The sequence below is a fragment of the Lemur catta genome, chromosome 22 (assembly GCF_020740605.2).
Source record: "Lemur catta isolate mLemCat1 chromosome 22, mLemCat1.pri, whole genome shotgun sequence".
Classification (NCBI taxonomy): domain Eukaryota; kingdom Metazoa; phylum Chordata; class Mammalia; order Primates; family Lemuridae; genus Lemur; species Lemur catta.
The window spans coordinates 7,774,793-7,800,256 of record NC_059149.1 but is presented as its reverse complement, the minus strand read 5'-3'; the positions used below and the strand labels follow the sequence as shown (position 1 = coordinate 7,800,256).

At 33.4% G+C, this 25,464-nt stretch overlaps 1 protein-coding gene across 2 annotated transcripts in view; it reads right to left on the bottom strand.

The window, feature by feature from the left end:
* The window catches only part of LOC123626630 (disintegrin and metalloproteinase domain-containing protein 32-like), a 96,973-nt gene that overhangs the window by 28,601 nt on the left and 42,908 nt on the right, over nt 1–25,464 (bottom strand). The window contains exons 7-9 of one of the 2 annotated variants that reach the window (XM_045535776.1): nt 21,755–21,971; nt 7,641–7,733; nt 5,773–5,971 (exon numbers count right to left, since the gene is read on the bottom strand). In XM_045535776.1, coding sequence (XP_045391732.1) covers nt 5,773–5,971; nt 7,641–7,733; nt 21,755–21,971 — 509 coding nt within the window. The remainder of the gene's footprint in view (nt 1–5,772; nt 5,972–7,640; nt 7,734–21,754; nt 21,972–25,464) is intronic. The other variant, XM_045535777.1, reaches the window with a different exon arrangement.

Here is a 25,464-nt window from a genome sequence, read left to right as displayed (position 1 = left end):
TACTATAAAAATCTCTATGCCCCCAAACTTCAAAACTTGGGGAAAATTGACAAATTCTTAGAAACACACAGCCTCAATAAACTCAAGCAGCAGAAAGAAATGGAATTCCTGAAAACAACAATATCAAGTATCAAAATTGACAAAACATTAAAAAATCTTCCAACAAAAAAAAAGTACCAGGCCAGATGGTTTCACACACAAATTTTGTAAGACCTTCAAAGAACTCTTACCTATGCTTTGGAAATTACTCCACAACATCAAGAAGGAAGGAAATGAACTGAATGACAAAACAGGATACAAGCTTCCAAAATTTATGAAATACAGTAAATCAGTGACAAGGGGGACGTTTATAGCCTTAAATGCTTACATCAAAAAGACAGAAAAATATCAAATTGACCTCATGTCCCACCTAAAGGAACTAGAAAAAGGATGACAAACCAAACCTATAGCTAGCAGAAGAAAATAAATAACAAAGCACAGAGCAGATTTAAAAAAGGGAATAAAACAATAATACAAAAGATCAACAAAATAAAAAGTTGTTTTTTTGAAAAGATACACAAAACTGATAGACCACTAGTTAGATTAATCAGAAATAGAAGAGAAAGGACTCAAATATGTTTAATCAGATATGAAAAAGGAGACATTATAATTAATACCAAAGAAATACAAAATATTAATATCATCTGTGACTACTATGAAAACTTCTACACACACAAACTAAAAACCCTATTAAGAAAGGGGTAAATTTTTGGAGACACACAACCTCCCACGCCTGATTCAGGAAGAAACAGGAATTCTAAAGAGACCAATAATGAGATTGAAACAGTAATAAAAAAATCTCCCAACAACAACAAAGCCCCAGCCAGATAGATTCACAGCCAGATTATACCAGACCTACAAAGAAGAACTGGCACCACCTTTACTGAAATTGTTCCATAAAATTTAGAAGAAAGGAATTCTCCCTAAACCATTTTATGAAGCCAGTATCACCTCCATACCAAAGTAAGGAAATAACACAACAAAAAAAGAAAACTATAGACCAATAATCCATATGAACATAGAGGCAAAAATCCTCAACAAAATACTAGCAAACCGAATTAAAAGCACATCAAAAAGACAATTCACCATGATTAAGTGAGTTTCATCACAGGCATGCAAGGATGTTTACATACAAACAAATCAATAAATGTGATTCACCACATAAACAGAAGCAAAAACAAAGGGCATCTGATCATCTCAGCAGATGCAGAAAAAGCGTTCAATAAAATATGGCACCTATTCATGATAAAAACCCTCAAGAAATGAGGCATAGAAGGAACATACCTCAAAATAATAAAACCATGTATGACAACTCTACAGCCAACATCATACTGAATTGGAAAAATTGGAATACATTCACCCTAAGAACTGGAACAAAACAGGGGTGCCCACTGTCACCACTTCTATTCAACATAATAGTGGGAGTCTTAGCCAGAGCAATCAGGCAAAAGAAAGAAATAAAGATCACTGAAATCAGGAAAGAGGGAGTCAAACTCTCCTTGTTTTCTGGTAATATGATCCTGTATCTAGAAAACCCTGAAGACTTCATGAAAAGACTCCTAGAATTGTTAAATAAATTTAGCAAAGTCTCAGGTTACAAAATCAATGTACACAAATCAGTAGCATTTCTATATATTAATAAAAGTCAAGCTGAGAGTCAATTCAACAATTCATACCATTTACAATAGCTTCAAAGAAAATAAAATATTTAGGAATAAATATAACCAAGGAGGTGAAAGATCTCTACAAGGAGAACTACAAAACACCAATGAAAGACATCACAGATGACAAAAACAAATAGAAAAACATCCCATGCTCATTGATTGAAACAATCAACATTGTTAAAATGTCCATACTGTAAAGTGATTTACAGATTCAATGCAATTCCCATCAAAATATGAATATCTTTTTTCACAGATCTAGAAAAAAAATCCTAAACTTCATATGCAACCAAAAAAGAGCCTGAATAGCCAAAGAAATCTTAAGCAAAAACAAACTTAGAGGCATCACATGACCTGAATTCAAGCTATATTACAAGGCTATAGTAATGAAAAAACTATGGTACTGATATAAATGTAGACACACAGACCAATGGAACAGAATAAAGAATGCAGAAATAAAATCATTTAGCTATGACCAACTGATTTTCAACAAAGCAGACAAAAACGTACACCAGAGAAAGGATGCCCTATTCGATATATAGTGCTGAAAGAATTGGAGAATCACATGCAGAAGAATGAAACAGGAACCTTATCTCTTGCCATACACAAAAATTAACTCAAGATGGATTAAAGACTTAACTATAAGACCTGAAGCCATAAATATGCTAGAAGAAAACAAGGCACACAAATCAGAGTCATTCATATACATCAATAACAGTCAAGCCAAAAATCAAATAAAAAATGCAGTACCATTTACAATAGCTTCAAAGAAAATTAGATATCTAGGAATACATTTAATGAAAGAGGTGACGGACATATACAGAGAGAACTACAAAACACTAAGAAAAGAAATTGTAGAAGATGTAAACAGATGGGAAAATCTACCTTGCTCATGGATTGGCAGAATCAACATTGTTAAAATGTCCATACTACCCAAAGTGATCTATAGAATTAATGCAATCCCTATCAAAGTACCATCATCATTCTTTACAGATCTAGAAAAAATAATTCCATGCTTTGCATGGAACCAGAGAAGACCTCGCATAGCCAAAGCAATCTTAAGCAAAAAGAACAAACTGGGAGGTATCAGTGTACCAGACTTCAAGGTTTACTACAAGGCTACAATAATCAAAACATCATGGTACTGGCACAAGAACAGAGATATAGACCTTTGGATCTGGACTGAGAACCCAGAAATGAAACCATCTGCATACTGTCATCTAATCTTTGACAAAGCAGACAAAAATATACACTGGAGAAAAGAATCTCTTTTCAATAAATGGTGCTGAGAAAACTGGATAGCTACATGCAGAAGATTAAAATTGCATCCCCACCTTTCACCTCTCACAAAAATCAATTCACGATGGATAACAGATTTAAACCTAAGGCATGAAACTTTAAGAACCCTGGAAGAAAATGTAGGGAAGACTCTTTCAGACATTGGCCTAGGCAAAGAATTTATGAAGAAGACTCCCAAAGCAGTCACAGCAGCAACAAAAATAAATAAATGGGACCTGATTAAATTAAAAAGCTTCTGTACAGCCAAGGAAATTATCATTAGAGCAAACAGGCAGCCTACAGAATAGGAGAAAATATTTGCTGTCTACACATCCAATCAAGGCCTGATAACAAGAATCTACATTAGAACTTAAAAAAATCAACAAGAAAAAATAAAACAACCCCATCAATAAATGGGCAAAGGACATGAACAGAAATTTTTCAAAAGAAGACAGAATAATGGCCAGCAAACATAAAAAATGCTCACCATCTCTAATCATTAGGGAAACGCAAATCAAAACCACAATGAGATGTCACCTAACTCCAGTGAGAATGGCCTTTATCAAAAAGTCCCAAAACAACAAATGCTGGCAAGAATATGGAGAGATAAGAACACTCTTAAACTGCTGGTGGGATTGCAAATTAGTACAACCTCTGTGGAAAATAATTTTTAGATACCTCAAAGAACTAAAAATAGAACTACCATTTGATCCAGCAATAGCACTATTAGACATCTACCTGAAAGAACAAAAGACATTCTATAATAAAGACATCTGCACTGGAATGTTTATGACAGCACAATTCGCTATTGCAAGGATGTAGAAACAACCTAAGTGCCCTTCAATGCATGAGTGGACTGATAAAATACAGTATATGTGTGCAATGGAATACTACCCAATTATAAAAAACAATGGTCATCTAGCACCTCTTATATTTTCCTGGATAGAGCTTGAGCCCATCCTCCGAAGTGAGGTATCACAAGGATGGAAAAACATGTACCACACGTACTCACCATCAAATTGGCATTAACTGATCAACACTAAGTTGCTCACATGGTATTAATATTCACTGGGGGTTGGGGGAGTGAGGGTGGGTAAACTCACAACTAATGGATGTGGTGAGCATTGTATGGGGGAAGGGCATGCCTCTAGTCCTGGCTTGAGTGAAGCAAACCAAAATGTTTGTACCCCCATAGTATCCTGAAATAAAAAAAAGAATTTATGACAAAGGCCCCAAAGGCAAATACAGCAAAAACAAAAATAAATAAGCCAGACAATTAAATTAACAAGTTTCTGTACCACAAGGGAAATAATCAGCAGAGTAAATAGACAACCTATAGAACGGTAGAAAATATTAACAAATGATATACCTGACAAAATACAAATATGTAGTATTTACAAATAATTAAAGGAAATCAGCAATAAAAATATAAACAACCAATTAACATGTGGACAAAAGACATGAACAGAGTTTTTTCAAAAGAAGACAGACAAATGGTGAACAAATATATGAAAAACTGCTCAACATCACTAATCATCAAGGCAATGACAATTAAAACCACAAGAAGATACCACCTTACCACTGTCAGAATGGTCATTATTAAAAAATCAAAAAACAATAGATGTTTGCATTGATGCAGAGAGAAAGGAATGCTTATAAACTGTTGGTGGGACTGCAAATTATTACAACCTCTATGGAAAACAGTATGGAGCTCTCTCAAAGAACCAAATGAAGACCTGTCATTTGATCCAGCAATCCCACTACTGGGTATCCACCAAAAGGAAAAGAAATCATTACATCAAAAAGATAACTACACACATATGTTTACTGCAGCACAAGTCACAATTGAAAAGATATGGAATCAATCTAAGTGCCCATAAATTGATGAGTGGATGAAGAAATTGTGGCATATATATGCCATGGAGTACTACTCAGCCATAAAAATGAATGAAAGAATGTCTTTTGCAGCAACTTGGATGGAACTGGAGAATATTATTCTAAGTGAAGTATCTCAGGAATGGAAAAACAAAAACTACATGTTCTCACTATTAAGGGAGGTAAATTATAGGTACACATGGCCATATGGTGTGATAAAGGACGTTGGAAAATAAGTGCGGAGGGTGGGAGGGAGTTGCAGGATAAAGACTTACCTAGTGGGTACAATGTACACTATTCTGTTGACAGGCACACTAAATGTCTTGACTTCAGCATTATACAATTCATCCTTGTAACAAAAGCACTTGAACCCCCTTAATATTTTATAATAAAAATAAAATAAAAACAATTTTTGGCTGGGCGCGGTGGCTCATGCCTGTAATCCTAGCACTCTGGGAGGCCGAGGTGGGCGGATCGCTCGAGGTCAGGAGTTCGACAGCAGCCTGAGGAAGAGCGAGACCCCATCTCTACTAAAAATAGAAAGAAATGATTTGGACAGCTAAAATTGTATATAGAAAAAAAAAATTAGCCGGGCATGGTGGCGCATGCCTATAGTCACAGCTCGGGAGGCTGAGGCAGAAGGATTGCTTGAGCCCAGGAGTTTGAGGTTGCTGTGAGCTAGGCTGAGGCCATGGCACTCACTCTAGCCCGGCCAACAGAGTGAGACTCTGTCTCAAAAAAAAAAAAAAAAACCAAAAAACAATTTTTGTCAATTATTCTTCAATAAATATGGGAAAATTTAATATATATATTAAAGAGAAAAATAATATATGATATATTATATCTATAAATAGTTTCCATTGTCCTGATAATTAAAATATTGAGGGCCAATTATTTACGTGTAACAAAAAGATATTACCTGTTCCAAATATAGACTCACAACGTTGATCAGGATCAGGGCATGCTCCACTGAAACAGACTAATGTATTATTACTGCATCCATGTCCATCATGTATAGTTATGTCAGGACTGCATTCTGGTGAGGATCCATTACAAAACTCACTGATGTCACATTCCACATGCACTTGGGGCCTACATACAACACCTGCACTTGCAATCTAACAAAAATTAAAACATGAAAAAAAATCATTACATTGTTCTGTGAGATTGCTGTGTTCATCAATATTTATTTGAAAATTGTGTCAAGCATTTGTACTTTTGATATATTTATTAGTTAATTCCTTTTTGTATAAATTGTTATAATAATCATATTAAAATATAAATTGAATGCTATCAATTAAAACAGGAGATATGTACGAGAAAATGTATATCAAAACCTGAATGCGGTGGAAGCCAAAGATTATTTGTGTTTTAAGTGTAAAGGAGGAAAGGTCACTTTAGCTTAGAAAAATTATGTCTTTTGAGCAAAAATATTGTAATTTATTCAACTGCCAAAAAATATACTTATTGAAGCCATAGTTTGTAAATGTGGAATATTTTTAAATTCTGTGACAAACGTCAAACATAAATAACTGCAGAGGACCCAGAGGGGTGATTAAAGATGCAGTTCAACTGTAAGCATCTTTGGAGAGAAAGGAGCCCAACTCTACCCTTTCTCCTCAATTATTTTATAGTTAATTAACTCATATGTAGAACTCTAAAAATTTATGTAAAGAATCTTAAATTGGCATCTATGTCCTAATTCTTAATTGATGACTTCCAGTTGACAATAAAAATATTACAGAGGTAAAAATGTAACTACAAGATAAGATTCTAGAAAATAAAAACATAAAACTGTGTGAGTCGAGGACAGTTAAGAAGATAGAATGCATGATAGATAGTTCAATAGAGGTATTCTCATATAAGAAAGTTGTCACAAATATATTGGAAGACCTGAAAAGGAAAACAGGGAAGAGAAGTCAACATCTTCACCACATTAATTAAAATGTAATCTTTCAGTCAAACAAGCTTTTCTTTTTTTTTCTTAATTTGAGATAGGGTCTTATTCTGTTGTCTGAGCAAGAGTGCAGTGGCATCATCATACTTCACTCTAACCTCAAATTCCTGGGCTCAAGAGATCCATCTGCCTCAGCCTCCTGGGTAGCTGGGACTATAGGCATGAGCCTCCATGCACAGCTAGTTTTTCCATTTTTTTGTAGAGATGAGGTCTTGCTACATTGCTCAGGCTGGTCTCAAACTCCTGGCCTCAAGCAATCCTCCCATCTCTGCCTCCCAAAGTTCTAAGATAATAGGTGTGAGCCACCACACCTGGTCTGTTTTTTTTTTGTAACCATCTTTGAATAATAAGTTCAGAGTTCAAATTTTGTGCTATATGCACGATTTGGAAAATGTTACTTCTAGTGAGTTTCATTCCTTATACAATTATGGAAAACTGCTATATCTTTCAACTACATACATAGAAATACTTAACATATCAGTAATAACATTTTTGTTTATAATAATATAAATATTAAATATGGTAAATGAATAGTAATCCCTTTCCTTTCAACGGAGATCTTCTCATCTGTATTTAAGAATTCTACAATAGTGCTCATTCAAGGCTTAAAAAAATAACAACACTAATTTAGTGAGAATATTGGCATAGAAGGGGCCCCCAAAACCCAGGAAAAGTTCACAAAATCAGAAATCTCATTCTAAATTTATTGCCTTTTTGTTTATCTGCAAAATCATTACATTTTGACTTACAGCTGTAGGTCTAAGTGTTGTAAAGTACCCTGTATATGACTTGTTATATACTTGGAATATGTTAATAAACTTAAATCTTACTTGACAGTTATGGCAACATGATCCTTCATGACATTGTGCTCCTTGTTTCAGCATACAATTTTGAGGATCACAACAACTATCAGGTCCACATTGCTACAAGTACGTAAAATGTACAAGTAAAAATACATCCTGACAATAATAGAAACTTTACCTAGAAGCTATATTTTTGATGGGCTTAATTTTTGAGATTTAGAAAAGGATACGAATGCTGCTGACACTTAATAGCTTTTAGCATCTCTAAATATTTAAAATACTAATTAATGTAAGACTTTTACCTCAGGTCATAACAGAGTAAATAGTAGCCCACTTACCTTCCTTTCCAATTAGAAAACATGAAAAACATATGATTTCCTTCGTCCAGAAACTGAATGACAGACAAAGCAGAAGTATGATCCCTTGGAGAAGAGAAACAATGAGATAAGCCCTGAGTCACCAGCTCTCTGCCTCGAGGTGTTTGCCCAAGCAGGGCATAATGTTCTCCTTGACTTGAAAAGTCAAAGATGGTAGTTTGAGGTTGCTGAATTAGTGGGGCTGTTGAACAGTGTGACAGCAAAAGAAAGACTTCTAGAGTTCTGCATAGCAGTCATCTTGAGCCTTTAGTTGAGCTACATATGCATAAAACAAGAAAAACTACCAATAAAAAATGACTGCCAGGGCACTGAAAGCCAAAATCCCCAGGCATTTGGGCCAGGAGATACTGGGGTTCCAACTAGCCACAGTAGAAAATCTTCATTGAACAGCCAGGATATTCAGTTAGATACTCAGAACTAGGTATTGCATGCATATAGGGTAACACAAATTCTACAGAGAAAGCTACTTTAAACTACCCTTTAAAATCTATGTTTCAAAACTATCAAACTGATTGACAATCAACTTAAATGTAGCAAGAACAGAATCTAATACGCTTTAAAGGAGGATGAAAAAATCCAAACACTGCACAAAATAATAGGCACGATATCTATCATTCAATTAAAAAAAATCTCACATGCTAAAAAGCAAAAAAAAAAAAGTAATCAAAAAAAGAAAAAAAGAGACAGAAAAATCAGGCCATAGAAAAAGATTCAGAAATAATAAGGATGATAGAATTAACAGGCAACTTAACATAGCATATATATATAAACATTTTTTATTATAAACATTTATATATATAAACATTTATACGTATAAATGTTTATATATATATAAACATTTTTTTTCCTTTTTAGAATTCCTTTGAAATAAAATTGACTGTTCAAAGAAAAGATAATATTAATATATTGTGGGGTTAATAACATATATAGAAGTAAAAAGTATGATCACAATACCACAATGGGGGAGGGACAGAACTATACTCTTTTTTGGTTCATACATTATATGTGAAGTTGTGTATCACAGTGTGATGGTAGACCAAGATAAATTAAAGATACATATTATAAACCCTAGAGAAACAATTATAAAATAAAACAGATAAGTATAGGTAATAAGCTAAGTAAAGAGATGAAACAATACCAAAATATACCCAAAGGAAATCAGAAAGTGAGGGGAAAAGAAAAGGTGGACAAACAGAAAAAAAAATGAATTAAATAATATATATGAAACCAACCATATTAATTACTATATTAATGAAAATAGATTAAGCACATGTATTAAAAGGCAGCAGTTATCAGCATGAATAAAAAAGCAAGACCCAACTGGATGCTATCTACAGAAAACCATATTAAAAATAAAGACACACACAGGCTAAAAGTAAAAAGGATGAAAAAAGACATAGCATGCAAACCTGAATCATAGAAAGAACCACATCAATCCCAGGCAGGGTAGAATTTGGTTAAAGAATGTTAACTAAAACTAAAGGGACATTTCATGATAAGAATCAATTCATCAAGGAGGCATAAAAATTTTAAAGGTATGTGATCCAAGTAATAGTGTTTCAAAAAACTGATGCAAAAACTGTCAGGTTGAAAAGAGAAATAGAAAATCTGCAATTACAATTAAAAATTTCAAATCTAATGATAAATGAAAAGAATATCAGAAAGGGTATAGAATATTTGAACAAGACTAACACCAACTTGCCCAAATTAACACTTAAAAATCATTATACCCCAAAGTGTAAGAACTGACATTACTTTCAACTGTGCAAGGGACAGTCACCAAAATATTAATAAACAATATCCCAGCCGTAAAACAACTCTCAATATATTTAAAAGAACTAAGTCACACAGAATATGTTTTCTGAGTATAGCATAATCAAATTAAAAACCAAAAATAGCTGATAAATTCTTAAATATTTGGAAATTAAGTCGTATCTATAAATATTGCAGGTATCAAAGAAATCACAAAAAAGAGAAAATATTCTAAGTTGAATGATAAACCAAAAGGCAACAAAACATGTGATGTAGCTAAAGCAATCCTACAAACAAATCTATTCAGTACAAAATATATATTAGAAAAAGAAGAAAAAAATCAATGATCTAAGCCTACACTTCAAAAAGCTAGAAAAAGAAATAAAACTCAATATAAGCAGAAAGAAAGAAACAATAAAGATAAGATCAGAAAACAATGCAGTAGAAAATAAATAACAGAATATCAGTGACATTATGTGATGGCTCTCAGAAAACTTGAAACTAAATTAATTAAGTTTTTGCTAAACTGACCATCAATACATGAGTGGATTAATAAAATGTGGCATATATATACCATGGAGTATTACTCAGCTATAAGAAATAACAGTGATATAGAATCTCTTATGTTCTCCTGGATAGAGTTGGAACCCATTCTACTAAGTGAAGTATCCCAAGAATGGAAAAATAAGCACCCCATGTACTCACCAGCAAATTGGTTTCCCTGATCATCACCTAAGTGCACATTTGGGAATAACATTAATCGGGTGTCAGGCAGATGTGGGGGGAGGGAGGGGATGGGTGTATACATACATAATGAGTGCGATCTGCACTGTTTGGTGGATGGACACGCTTGAAGCTCTGACTCGGGGGAGGGTGGGGGGCAAGGGCAATATACGTAACCTAAACTTACGTACCCCCATAATATGCTGAAATAATAATAAAAAAATAAAAATAAATAAAAAAAGAAAGTACCAATATCAGAAATGAAATAGAAGAATCATTACAGATCCTGCAGCAAGTAAATAGAAAATAAGGAAATATCATAAATGATTTTTTGCCAAAAATATGGCAGAAAAAACTTGACATCTTTCCTTAAAGACACAAAATTAAAAAAATGACAAGAGTATTAGAAAATACAAATGGTCCTATATGTATTACAGAAACTGAATTTGCAAGCAAAAATTCTCCCCATGAAGAAAACTCCAGCTGATAAGGCTTCACTAGTGAATCTTATCAAACATTTAATATAGAAATAATAGCAGGGTAATATTAGTAAGATGGTGAAATAGGATATCCCAGCCCTCATCTGCCCATAGCAACATCAATTAAACAAAGGCATACACATAAAAATACTTGTATGGAAAGTCTAGACTCTGTTTAAGAGACTGCCGTCCCCTAGACAACCGTACACCCAAGAATAGCTGCATTTAAATGTGTAAAAAGAATAACTGGACTGCCATCTTACACCATATGCAAATTTAACTCAAAATGGATTTAATATTAATACTTAAATATAAGACAAAACTGTAACCTGCTTTAAAAAAGTAGGTAGAAACTTTCTCAACATTTTGGCAATGATTTCTTGGATATAACATCAAAAGCACAGGCAACAAAATCAAAAATAGACAAGGAGGACTACATCAGCCTAAAAAGGTTTTGTACAACAAAAGAAAAAAATCAGCAAAACAAAAAGGAATGGGAGAAAATATTTGCAAGTCATATAATAATTCTGATAAGGGGTTAATATGCAAACTGTATATAAAAATCACATATAACTCAATAAAAAGCTCAGACAACTCAATAATAAAATAACAATAACAATAACTACCATATTTTATAATGGACAATGGATCCATGTAGACATTATTCCAAAGAAGACACAGAAATAGCTAACTGGTATATGAAAAGGTGCTCAGCATCATCAATCACCAGGAAAGTGTAAATCAAAAGTACCATGAGATATCACCTCACACCTGTTAAGATGATTATTATCAAAAAGACAAGAGAAAACAAGTGCTGATGGAAATGTAAATTAGTACAGCTGTTGATGGGAATGTAGATTGGTATAGCTGCTATGGAAAATAGTGGGGAGGTTTCTGAAAAAATTAAAAATGGAACTACTATATGATATAGCATTCACACTAAGGGGTACATATCCCAAGGAAACAAAATCAGTTTGTCAGAGACATCTGTACTCCCATGTTTACTGTAGCACTATCCACAATAGCCAAAATAAGAAATCAACCTCGGTGTCCATCATTGGATGAATGGATAAAGAAAATGTGGTATATGTATATATACACAAAGGAACACTGCTCAGCCATAAAAAATGAAATCCTATCATTTATGACAACATGGAGGAAACTGGACAACATTATGTTAAATGAAATAAGCCAGACGCAGGAAGGCAAATTCTGCATTAACTCATCACTCATATATGTAATCTAAAAATGTTGATCTCATAGAAGTTGATATTAGAATAGTGGTTACCAGAGATGGAGGAGAGAAGGCAGGTGGGGGAGATGGGCCGAAGTTGGTCAATGGGTACAATATTACAGTTAGATAAGAGAAATATATTCTGGTGTTTTATTGCAAAGTAGGGTGACTATGGTTAAAAGTATAGCAATTTCAAAATACAAGAGAGGATTTTGAATGCTCTCATCACAAAAAAAATGATAAATGTTTGAGATTATGGATATACTAATAACCATGACTTGATCATTACACAAAGTTTACATGTATCAAAGCATCACATTGTACCCCATAACTGTGTACAACTGTTATGTGTCAATCAAAAATAAAACAAAACTAAAAAACAAAAATAAAAATAAAACTGCCATATGATCTAGAAATCTCCCTTCTGGGTATGTATCAAAAGAAAATAAAATCAGTATGCTAAAGAGATATCGGTACTCTCGTGTTCACTGAAGTCTCCTGCCCTTATCTGTGGTTTCAGTTTCCACAGCTTCATTACTTGCAGTCAATCATAGTGTAAAAACATTAATTGGAAAATTCCAAAAGTAAATAATTCATACTTTTTAAATTACATTTCATTCCGAGTAGTGGGATGAAATCTTGCATAATCCTATTTTGTGACCCCTAGGATGTGAGTCATTCCTTTGTCCAGTGTATGCATGATGTCAATGCTATACACCTGTTACTCACTTAGTAACCACCTGGGTAAATACAGGATAAATCAATTAAAGGAGACCTACATAAATAAAGAGATGCACCATGTCCATGGGCTGGAAGCCTTGATATTAGTAAGAAAGCAATGTTCTCAAAATTCATGTATTGATAAAACACAATTTAATTCAAAGTAAAATTCACATGGAATTTTGTAAAAATTCTAATTTATATGAAAATACAGAGGTTCTAGAATAGTAAAACCATCTGGAAAAGAGGAACAAAGTTGGATGACTTGCACTATCTTTTTTCAAGATTTACTGTCAATGTACATTAATTAAGACAGGTGACATTGACATAAGGACAGACATATAAATCAGCAGAACAGAAAAGAGCCTGGAGATAAACAAACATATATGGTCATTTATTTTAATAAGGGTGCTAAGGTAATATAATGGTGAAAAGTAAGTCATTTTAAAATACTGCTAGAAAAGCAGGATATTCATATGAAGGTTAATAAAGCTCTATTCAAATATCTCACCAAATGCAGAAATAAAATCAAAACACATCATAGACTAGATATAAAAGTTAAAATTGCATAATTTATGATGAAAAACATAGAAAAAAATATTCACTACCTTGGATAAGCAAAGATTTCTTAGGACACAAAATGTGTGAATCGTAGGAGAAAAAATGATAAATTGGACTTAATTTTTAAAAGCCTAATATTCAAAATATGTTAACAAACTGAAATAATAATACATAGATTGGAAGCAAATATATGTAATATATATGTTACACAAAGAACTGGTATCCAGTCTATGTCAAAAAAACAAAACTCTTACACATCAATAAAAACACAAAGAACCTAATTTTTAAAACTGGCAGAAGATTTGGACACATGGTAAAAAAGAAATAAATAACCAGTTCAAACCAGAGCAATTAGACATGAAAAAGAAGTAAAGGGCATCCAAACAGAAAATGAAGAAATAAAATTGTCTCTGCCAATGACATGATCTTATATAGAAAAACCTGAAGACTCTACCAAACAGCTGTTAGAATTGATAAACGAATTCAGAAACATTGCTGGATACAAAACAAACACACAAAAATCAGTAGCATTTAGAAGAGTGACACCACATACACGATGGGGTAGAAGTGATCTAGTTTCACTCTCGTCCACTGAAAACTAAAAACAAATATCCAGTGCCAAGGTTATCACCAGCAATGTGCCAGAACTCAAGTCTGAGGCTGAGACAATTTCTAGGGCTACAGAGAAATGAAAAACTGTAAGATAAATAGAATTCTCTAACTGGAATGCCCTCCCCCAATCTGCCAGGCACCTTCCACTGAAAATTCCTACAGGACTCACAGTCTCTACACTGGAAAAGTGAAATGGAGGTGGAAAGCCAGCTTCCCCACCACCTTGGGTTCCCTTCCTGCTTCAACCCACAGGAAGCATGAGTACCTGCAGGAGGAAGAAACAAACAAACAAACAAACAAAAAACCCCCAAAACAAACAAACAAACAAAAAAAAAAACACAAAAAAACCTTGAGGGCAGCAAGAAACTCCAGCCCATAAAACTCTGCTCTTCATCTCATCTGAAAGAAATGCCAAATCAGAGTGGCCGCTCAGGAGCACCACACACTAGGAGGCATGTTCCATGGGTCTCCTGGGCATAAACACTTAGCCAGCCTTCCCACATAGCTGGGGTACCACCTGTGGGAATTCCCCCCAACTCACACAGGATGGGCAGTGCTTTGGACACCTGCAAACGCTGAGGATAAACCTGGGCTTAAGGCATCATCTAGTCCTGAAAAAGTGGCAGTGATTTAAGATTGAGGAAACTCACAGGCAACTACAAAGATCCTCTAAGTAAATACATTCTAGAAAGGCCATAACATTGTGAGACTGTGAGGACCAGAATAAATAACTAATCCTGCAGTGCAAAGCCATAGGCAAATGTCCACAAGAAACAACAGCAAACAGGGAACCATGATCTCCCCAAACAGACAAAGCAATGAGCCAGTGACTGACCCTAACAGGCAACATGTGAGCTCTCAAGAATTCAAATAGCAGTTCTAAGGAAACTCAGCAAACTTGAATAAAACACAAAAAAGTAATTCAAAAATTTATCAAACAAATTTAACTAAGAGATTGAAATAATTTTGAAAACCTCAAACAGAAATCTTACATTGAAAAATATTTGCCAAGCTGAAAAATGCATTAGAAGGTCTTAACAGAAGAATGGATCAAGCATAGAAAAGAATCAGGAAGCTCAAAGACAGTCTACAGGGAAATACACAGTCAAAAAAAAAAAAAAAAAAAAGAAAAAGAAAAAGAAAAAGGAAAAAAAAAACCCTGCAAGATAAAGAGAATAACCTCAAAAGAGCAAATCTAAGAATTAGCATTCAAGAGGAAGTTGAGAAAAGCAAAAGGCAGAAAACTTATTCAAAGCAAGAATATCAAAAAATTTTCCAAGCCTACCAAAAGACACAAATATCAAGGAATAGAAAGGTCAGGGATCAACAAACAGATTCAATTCAAATAAGACTAGCCCCAGGCATATAATAGTCAAACTCTCAAAGGTCAAGGACAGAAAGGATACTAAAAGCAGCAAGAAAAAGAAGCAAATAACATATAAAGGAGCTCCAATTCATCTGACAATATACTTCTCAGAAAAACCATGAAGTCCAAGAGGGTGTGACACAATATATTCAAAGTGCTCAGGGTAGGGTGGGGGTTGGGGAGGGGGGAACCCTGCAAACAGAGAATACTTTACCCAGCAAAGCTTTCCTTCAAACATGAAAGAAAGATAAACTATATCCCAGACAAATGCTGAGGGAATCCATCACCTCTAGACTTGTCTTACGAAAAAAAAAAAAAAATGCTAAACAGAGTTCTTCAGTCTGAAAGAACAGAGTGCTAATGTGCAAAAGGAAAACATTGAAAGCATAAAACTCACTGGTAAAGTAAGCACAGACACAGTGCAGAATTCTTTTCAGAATACAGATGCAGAATTGAGGTATGTAATCCAATCATAGCTCTAGAATGAACACTAGAAGACAAATCTATCACAACTAAAACTACAGAAACCTGTTAAAATTAAAGATGTAATACAAAAAGATGCAATATAAAAACATGTAAATTTAGAAAACAAAGGTCAAAATGCGGGGGATGGAATTAAAGTGTGGAGGTTTTTTTAAACTTCTTCCTTTGATTCTTTTTTTTTTGTGTGATCAAAATTAAACTGTCATCTGTTTAAAAGAACTCGTAATATCTATAAGAAGTTTTTTGTATGCTGCATAATTACCACAAAGCAAAAACATATAATAGAAAAATGAAAATTTTAAAAAAATGAATAAATATATATTACCAGGGAAAATTACTTAAAAGCACAAGACAGGATGAAAGGAAGAAAGGAGTTACAAACCAACAAGAAAACAAGTATAAAAACTGGCAGTAGTACATCTTTCTATTTTAATAGTAACACTGAAAGCAGATGGACTAAATTCTCTAATTAAAAGACATAGACGAGTAGCATGTATAAAAAACAAGATTAATTATGCTGCCTACAAAAACTCACTTCACCTATAAAGACTGAAAGTGACCGGATGGAAAAATATATTACACACAAATAAAAACAAAAAAAATAGTAGATATATTTATATTAGATATATAGACTTCAAGTCAAAGTTAGCAAAAAAAAAGAAGATGATGACAAAGATGGTCCTTATTTAAGGATGCAGGTGTCAGTTCAGCATGAGTATATAATAATTATACCCATCTAGTCACCTCATACCAGAGAATTAAAATATGTAAAGCAAACATTATAGACTTGTAGACTTATATAGGTATATACATACCACAACCCTGCATTACAATTATACAATACTTCATCATCCCACTCTCAGTAATGGACAGATCACCCAGAAAAAAAAAAATCAAAGAAGATACATACATCAGAGTTAAACTATATGCTGTGCCAAGTAGAACTAACAGACATTTACAGAACATGTCACACAACAGCAGCAGAACACACATTCCTTTCATTGTCAGATAGAACACTCTTCAGGATAGACCATATGTTAGGCCACAAAACAGTCTCACCTAGGTCCAGTATTTTTTTAACACAGGGAATAAAATTAGAAATTAATAACAAGAATAATTTTGGAAGCTACACAAACACATACCTATTAAATGATGTGCTTCTGAACATTCAATGGGTAAAAAAAAGAAAAAAAGAAAAAAATTTTAAAACTTCTTAAAACAAATGTAAATACAAAATCATACCAAAACCTATGGAATACAGGAAAAGTAGCACTAAGAGTGAAGTTTATGGCAATAAATGTCAACATCAAAAAGTAGAAAAATTTTAAACAAGCAACTTAATGATGCACCTTAAGGAACTAGAAAAGAAAGAACAACCCAAACCTGAAATTTGGAGAAGAAAAGATAATATACAGCAGAGTAGAAATAAATAAAAATTGAGATTCAAAAAAATATAAAGGATCAACAAAAGAGTTTGATGAACCAAAAAGTTGAAAAACCTAGAAAAAATAGATGAACTCCTGGACACATAAAACCTATCAAGATTAAACCATAAAGAAATATAAAACCTGTACAGATCAATAATGAGTAACGAGATAGAAGCAGTAATAAAAAGTCTCCCATTAAGGAAAAGCCTAAGACCTGATATACTCACTACTGAATTCTACCAAGTATTTAAAAAAGTAATAGCAATGTATTAAAAACTATTCCAAAAAAGTAAAGAAGGATAAATACTTCCAAACTCAACCTATCAGGCTAACCCTACCTTGATACCAACATCAGACAAAGACACAATTAAAAAAGAAAAGTAATGGCCAATATCCCTGATAAACATAGTTGTAAAAATCCTCAACAAAATCCTACCCAATCCAATACAACAATATGTTAAAAATATCATTCCCCATGATCAAGTGGGATTGATCCAAGGGTTTCAAGCATGGTTCAATATACACAAATCAATAAATGTAACACAGCACATTAAGAAAATCTAGGACAAAAAACATATGATAATTTAAACAGATGCTGAAAAAGAATCAGACAAAATTTAAGCAGATATTTCAGGTTATCTAAATAGATATTTCTCAAAAGAAGACATACAAATGGGCAAGAAATGTGTGAAAAATGCTCAAAATCACTAATCATCAGAGAAATGCAAATCCAAACCACAATGAGGTATCATCTCACCCCAGTTAGGATGACTATTGTCAGAAAGACAAAAAAAATAGCACATGCTGGCAAGGCTATGGAGAAAACGAAACTTTTACACATTACTGGTGAGAATGTAAACTAGGCAGTCCCTATGGAGAACAACATGGAGGTTCCTCACAAACTATACGTAGAACTACCATGTGATCCAACAGTCCCACTACCGGCTGTTTATCCAGAGAAGGAAATCATTATACCAAAGTTATATCTGCATTCCCACATTCATCGCAGCAATATTCACAGTAGCCAAGATATGGAATCAATCCACATGTCCAATGACAGATCAATGAATAAAGAAAATGTTGTATATATACACAATGGATTACTATGCAGTCATAAAAAAAGAATGAAATTCTGTTATTCACAGCAACATGGATGAAACTGGAGGACATTACGTTAAGTGAAATAAACCATCAAAAGAAAGCTAAATACCACATATTCTCTCCATATGTGGAAGCTAAAAAAAGTTGATCTCATAGAAGAAAGAAGTAGAAGAGAGGATATTAGAGGCTGGGAAGAGTAGGGGGAAGGGAAGGATAGGCAGAGATTTGCTAAATGATACAAATTTACAGCTAGATGGAGAGAAGAGGTCCTTGTGTCTATACCACTGTAGAAGTAATTTTTGATAACTTTAAACCACAGTCTTTTAAAAGAAAAAATTAAAATATGCATGGATATGAAGCATAACATTATAGATATGAATGTACATATATAATTTGATGGCTATAGACTTGACAGTCACCTATTCATTGGCCGATGTCCAGCTCATGTTAACTTCTCCCTAATATAGAGCACTTACTCAATTATGCCTGTGGAGAAACTTTTGCTAATGAGTCATCTTTACAATCTTTCCAGGGACCAGGCCAAAATACAAAGCAGTAAAATAAGTGAAGGCACATGGAAAAAGGCAGGAAAGAGAATATTGACTCCTTGCATCCTTGGTGTTCTGCTTTCACCAAGAAATTATAAAGATATGACTTTAAATTGTCCCTTTGTCAAACTGCTTGGATGGGTTAAGGGGACTGATAAATATATTATGGTATATTCGTATAATAGAAAACAATAAAACAATTTAATTGACCATTCTACACATGAATATGAAATAATATTTTAAAATTATGCTCAGTTAATAAGGCAAGTTGTATGCATTAGAGAATTTAAAGTTTTAAAACATGCAAAGCAATACTCCATGTTGTTTATGAACACATATATATGTAGCAAAAGCATTAAAAAATGCATGGGAATGATAAGACTGAACTCAAGATAGGGTTTATGTCTAAGGAAGGAGATGGTGCAGAGGAAAGAGATTAGGTCAAGAAAAATTACACACCAAATTTCAAATGCATCTGTTTTATTCATTTAAAATGTATGTGTGCATGTATAAAGCCAATATGGCAATATGTTTAATATTTGTTAAAGACAGAGGTGTTCAAAATACTATTTTAGACACTGTTCCAATGTTTCAAATGCTTCATAATAAAAAAATCTTACAATCAAAAAAAAAGGAAATTTTTTCATTTGCAACAACATGAATGAACCTGGAGGAAATTATACTCAGTGAAATACTCCATGCCCAGAAAGACAACTGCAGCATGATCTCACCGACATGTGGAATCCAAAAATGCTAAACTTATAAAAGTACAGAACAGAATGGCAGGTACCAGGGACTGGGGGAGTAGGGTGACAGGGGAAAGGGGAGATCTTGATTAAAGGATCCAAAGTTTCAGTTAGACAAAGGAATAAACTTATGTGATTTATTGCACAGAATGGTGACTATAATAAATAATAACTCATTGCATATTCCAAAGGTAGGAGGGGGAATAAAGGCAAGTTGGTTAAGGGGTACAAAAATACAGGTAGACAGAAGGAATAAGTTTTAGTATTAAATAGTATAGTAGGAAAATTATAGTTAATAATTTATTGTATATTTTAAAATAGAAGAATTGCAATATTCCCAACACAAAGATAAGTGTTTGAGCTTATGGATATCCCAATTCGCTGATTTGATCATTATACATTCTATACAGGTATCAAAAATAACATGTACCCCCAAAATATGTACAACTACTATGTATCAATTGAAAAATTGCTATAAAAGTTGATTTTAAATGTTTTCACCACAAAAAATAAGTCTGTGAAATGATCGATTTGTTAGTTTGATTTAATCATTCCACAGTATAAACATATATCAAAATACTATTTTATCCTATAAATATATAAAAGTTTTTGTCGATTAAAAATAAAACTTAAAATGGCCAATGCGAACATGCTCAGCATCATCAAAATCATCGAGGAAATGCAAGTTAAAATCACCACAAAACCATTAGAATAGCTAAAATTTTAGAAGATGACAACATCAAATTTTGGTGCAGATACAGAGGAAATAAAAGTTTCATATGTTACTGATATGAGGATTAAATGCTACAACTACTCTGGACAATATTTTGGCAGTTTTTCATAAACATCCATCTATCATACAACCTAGCAATTGTACTTTTACAAATTAGGAGTAATGGCTCACTACTGTTAACAGTGCAACTTCCTATTAGCAGGTGAGTGGAAAAGTAGACTGTGGTATTTCCATACAATCAAGTATGCTCAAAATAAAAAGGGAGAAACTATTGTGACGTAAAACAACATGAATAAATTTTAAAACACTATACTGGGAGGAAAAAGCCAGAAACAAAAAAAATATGCTATATCATTTTATTTATATGACTTTCTAGGTGAGGCAAAACTGACAGAATGAAAATCTTCCCAGAGAGGAGTAGGGGTGGAAATGACTGCAGAGGGGTATGAGTGAAGTTTGCGGGATGATGAAAAGAATCTTAATTGTACCAATGTTTACATATATTTGTCAAAATTCATCAGCCTGTACACTTAAAATGGGTACATTTTATGGATGTGGATTATATCCCAACAAAATTGATGTTTTTTTTAAATGAAGAGTAAAGAGCGAGGACTTGTTCTATCAAATAAATGTAATACAAAAATGTAGTAATTAAAACAATGTGATACGGGTACAAGTAATTCAGACCTAAATACGTAACAAACCCTAACACATTTCTGCCTATTTCAGAATTAAGAAAATTTATGATATCAGCAGTATTTCTGCAAATACTGAATTATATCAAAGCATTCTTCTCTGGGCCTTTTGAATTCATTATATTTTCAGGCCTTCCTCATTAGGTGAATTATCTAAATCACTTAGTGTTCAGACTGCAATATTAACACAATATGTCTCACCGTACTACTGATTCCATTGTGAATCAATACCCTAAAGGACATGTGATTGGGTGCTGACACATTAATCTTCAATAAGACAATTATAAAATGTCCAAAAGTTAAGCAGAGATCTGGAAAGAATTTATATATTTAGTCGGGAACTCAAAAGCCTATTCTAGACTCCTCTTTTTCCCATCATCAATAATTTTTTGTGGTGCATTTTAAACATGTTCAAAACTCTTCCACCTATAAAGCCTAGACAGAATTTTCCTTTACGTATTTCAACATAATTTCACTTACTATCCATATTATTCATCATGCTCATATTTGAATTATATAACATTTATGAAAAAGATGAACTACAACAACAAATTTAATAATCAATTTGCCTTGTTATCACTTACTTCTGCAGTACCACAATCACAGACTTCATCTCCCTCCACTTTCTTATTGCCACAGACTGATTTCCGTTGCAATTGCATTGGTGGCTTATTTTGAAGACAGCTAGTACCCACATGTGAAGTGAAATGTTTGAAGTCACTCAAACTGCAACTGCTGAATCTCTTCACACCACTGGATTTCCTAAAGATGAATCCATATAATATCACTGGCAGTGTGCTTCTGCAAACACAATTTTATATTATATAAATTAATTTCAAAATGTTTTTTTTTTGAAACAGGGTCTCACTTTGTCACCCAGGCTGGACCATGCAGTGGTGTGATTATAGCTGATGTAGCCTCCAACCCCTGGCCTCAAGGAATCCTCAGCCTCTTGAATAGCTGGGACTATAGGCAAGTGCCACCATATTCAGTTAATATTTTTTTTATAACTTTTTGTAGAGACAGGGTCTTGCTGTGTTGACCAGACTGATGTCAAAATCCTGGCCTCAAGAGATCCTCCTGCCTTGGCCTCCCAAAGTGCTGAGATTACAGGCATTACATTTAATAGGCAATGATAAATGTTTATAAGTGCTTATATACCAAAAGATAAAGTTGATAAACCACTGTTTAAACTAACCAAGAAAAAAAAATCTAAATAAATAAAAGCAGAAACAAAAAGAGAAGGCATAACAACTAATAGGAAAGAAATACACATTGTCACTAGAGACTATTATGAACAACTACTTGCTAACAAATTGGAAAACCTAGAAGAAATGCATAAATTCCTAGACCCATATGATCTCCCTAGATTGAACAGGAAGAAATAGGAAAACTTTACAGCCCAATACTGAGCAATGAGCTTGAATCAGTAATAAAAGGCCTACCACCAACAAAAAAAATCCCATAACCACATGGCTTTACTCCTGAATTCTACCAAACATATACAGAATAACTAACACCAGTTCTTCTCAAACTATTCCAAGAACAGGAAAAGAGGGGAATTGTTGCTAACTCTTTCTTGAGGTAGCATTATCCTGATACCAAAACCAGAAAAGGACACAAATAACAACAATAACAACAAAAACCACAGACCAATATCCCAGATGAACATAGGTGCAAAAATCCCAGAAGAAAATACTGCAAACCGAATCCAACAACACATCAAAAAGATAATATGCCATAATCAAGTGAGATTTATACCAAGGATGCAAAGATGGTTCAACATATGCAAATCAATAAAATGATATATCACATCAACGGAATGAGGGACAAAAACCATATAATCATCTCAATAGGTACAGAAAAACCATTTGATAAAATTCAAAATGCCTTCATTATAAACATTATCAATCAATTAGGCATAGAAAAAACATAGCTCTACATAATGAAGGCCATATATTACAAACACACAGCTAACACCCTACTGAATGGGGAAGAACTAAAAGCCTTTCATTTAATAACTGGACAAGACAAGGATGCCCACTTTCATCATTCCTATTAACATCGTATTAAAAGTCCTAGCCAGAGTAGTTAGTCAAGAGAAACAAATAAAAGGCATCCAAATTGGAAAAAAAAAATCAAATTTCCCTCTTTGTGACAACATGCTCTTATGTATAGAAAAACCTAAAGACTCCACCCCAAAACTCTAATAACTGATAAATGAATTCAGTAAAACTACAGAATTCAAAATCAATACAAAAATCATTAGCATTTCTATACACCAATAACTAGCTGAATAACAAATCAAGAAAGAAATCCCTTTTACAATTGCTACAAAAAATACCTAGACATAAATTGAATCAAAGGGGTGAAAATCTTCTACAATAAAAACTAAACAGTATGATTAAAGAGGACACAAACACATAGAAGGACATCACATGCACATGGAAAAGAATTAATATTGCTATAATGACCATACTACTCAAATCAATCTACAAATTCAATTCAATCCCTATCAAAATACCAATGATATTCTTCACATAAATGAAAAAGCAATCCTAACATTTGTATGGGACCACAAAAGACCCCAAATAGCCAAAGTAATATTGAGTTAAAAGAACAAAGCTGGAGGCATGATGATACTTGACTTCAAAATATACTACAAAGCTGTAGCAACAAAATCAGAAAATAGAAATCCCAAATATAAATCTATCTATTTATAGCCAACCTTCTCCAAAGGTACCAAGAACATACATTGGTGCTGAAAATAACTGAATATCCACATACAAAAGAATAAAACTGGACCCCCATCTCTGACTATGTATTATATAATAATCAACTCAAAATCAATTAAGTACTTAAAAATAAGGCCAAAAACTATAAAACTACTAGGAGAAAACATGGAGGAAATATTTCAGGACACCATTCTAGGCAAAGATTTATGGCTAAGCACACACAACAAAAACAAAAATAGACAAATGGGACAGTATCAAACTAAAAAGCCTCTTCTGCACAGCAAAGGAAACCATCAACAGACTGAGGAGAAAAACTGTAGGACAGGAAAAAGTATTTGCAAACTATTCATCTGACAGAGGGATATTACCCAAAATATACAGGTACCTCAAAAATCTCCAAAGCAAAGAATCAAATAGTACCATTTAAAAGTGGGTAAAGGACATGAACAGGCATTTCTCAAAAGAAGACATACAAATGGCCAACAGGTATCTGAAAAATTCTCAATATCATTAATCATTTGGAAAAATTCTAATTTTAATCAAAACTACAATGAGATAGCTTTTCACTCCAGTTAGAATAGCTATCATAAAAAAAGATAAAACATAACAAATATCAGTGATGATATTAACAAAAAGAAACTCTTATACACTGTTAGTGGGAATGTAAATTAGTCTAGCCATTATGGTAAAAGTATGAAGGTTTCTACAAAAAACTAAAAATAGTACTATCATATGATCTAGCAGTCTCATTACTGGGTATTTATTCAAAGGAGAGGAAACCAGTGTATCAAAAAGATACCTGCACCCCTATGTTTATTGCAGAACTGTTCAAAATAGCCAGGATATGGAATCCACCTAAATGTCCATCAGTGGAAGAATGGATAAAGAGAATGTGGTATATATCCCCAGGAAATGCTATTCATCCATAAAAAAGAATTAAATTCCATCACTTGCAGCAATGTGTATGGAACTGGACATCATTATGTTAAATGAAATAAGCCAGGCAAATACTAATCGCATGTTCTCACTCCTATGTGGGAGTTAAAAAGTTGATCTCATGGAGGTAGAGAGTAGAAAGATGGCTTCCAGAAGCCAGGAAGGGTGGGGAAGTGGATGAAGAGAGGTTGGTTATTGAGTAGTTACACTGAAAGAATAAGTTCTAGTGTTCAATAGCAAAGAAGAGTTATTAGAGTTAACAATAATTTACTCTGTATTTCAAAATAGCTAGAATACAAGATCTAATATGCTCCCAACACAAAGAAATGATAAAGGTATGAGGTGACAGATATTCTGAACACCTGATTTGATCATTACACATAGTATGCATGTATCAAAATGTTACCACATGTACCCCATAAATATGTACAATTATTAGGTTTCCATAAATATTTTTTCAACAATAAAAATAAATGTAGAATATTACCCCAAAATTATATATTGGAAAGAGTACTGAAGTGTAAGAATGAAGAGTATACAAATACATACTAATGTTCTCTTGCTACTTGACTGAAGCTAATGCCAATATATTAACTGCCTTCTATATGAAGCGTGGAGCAGAC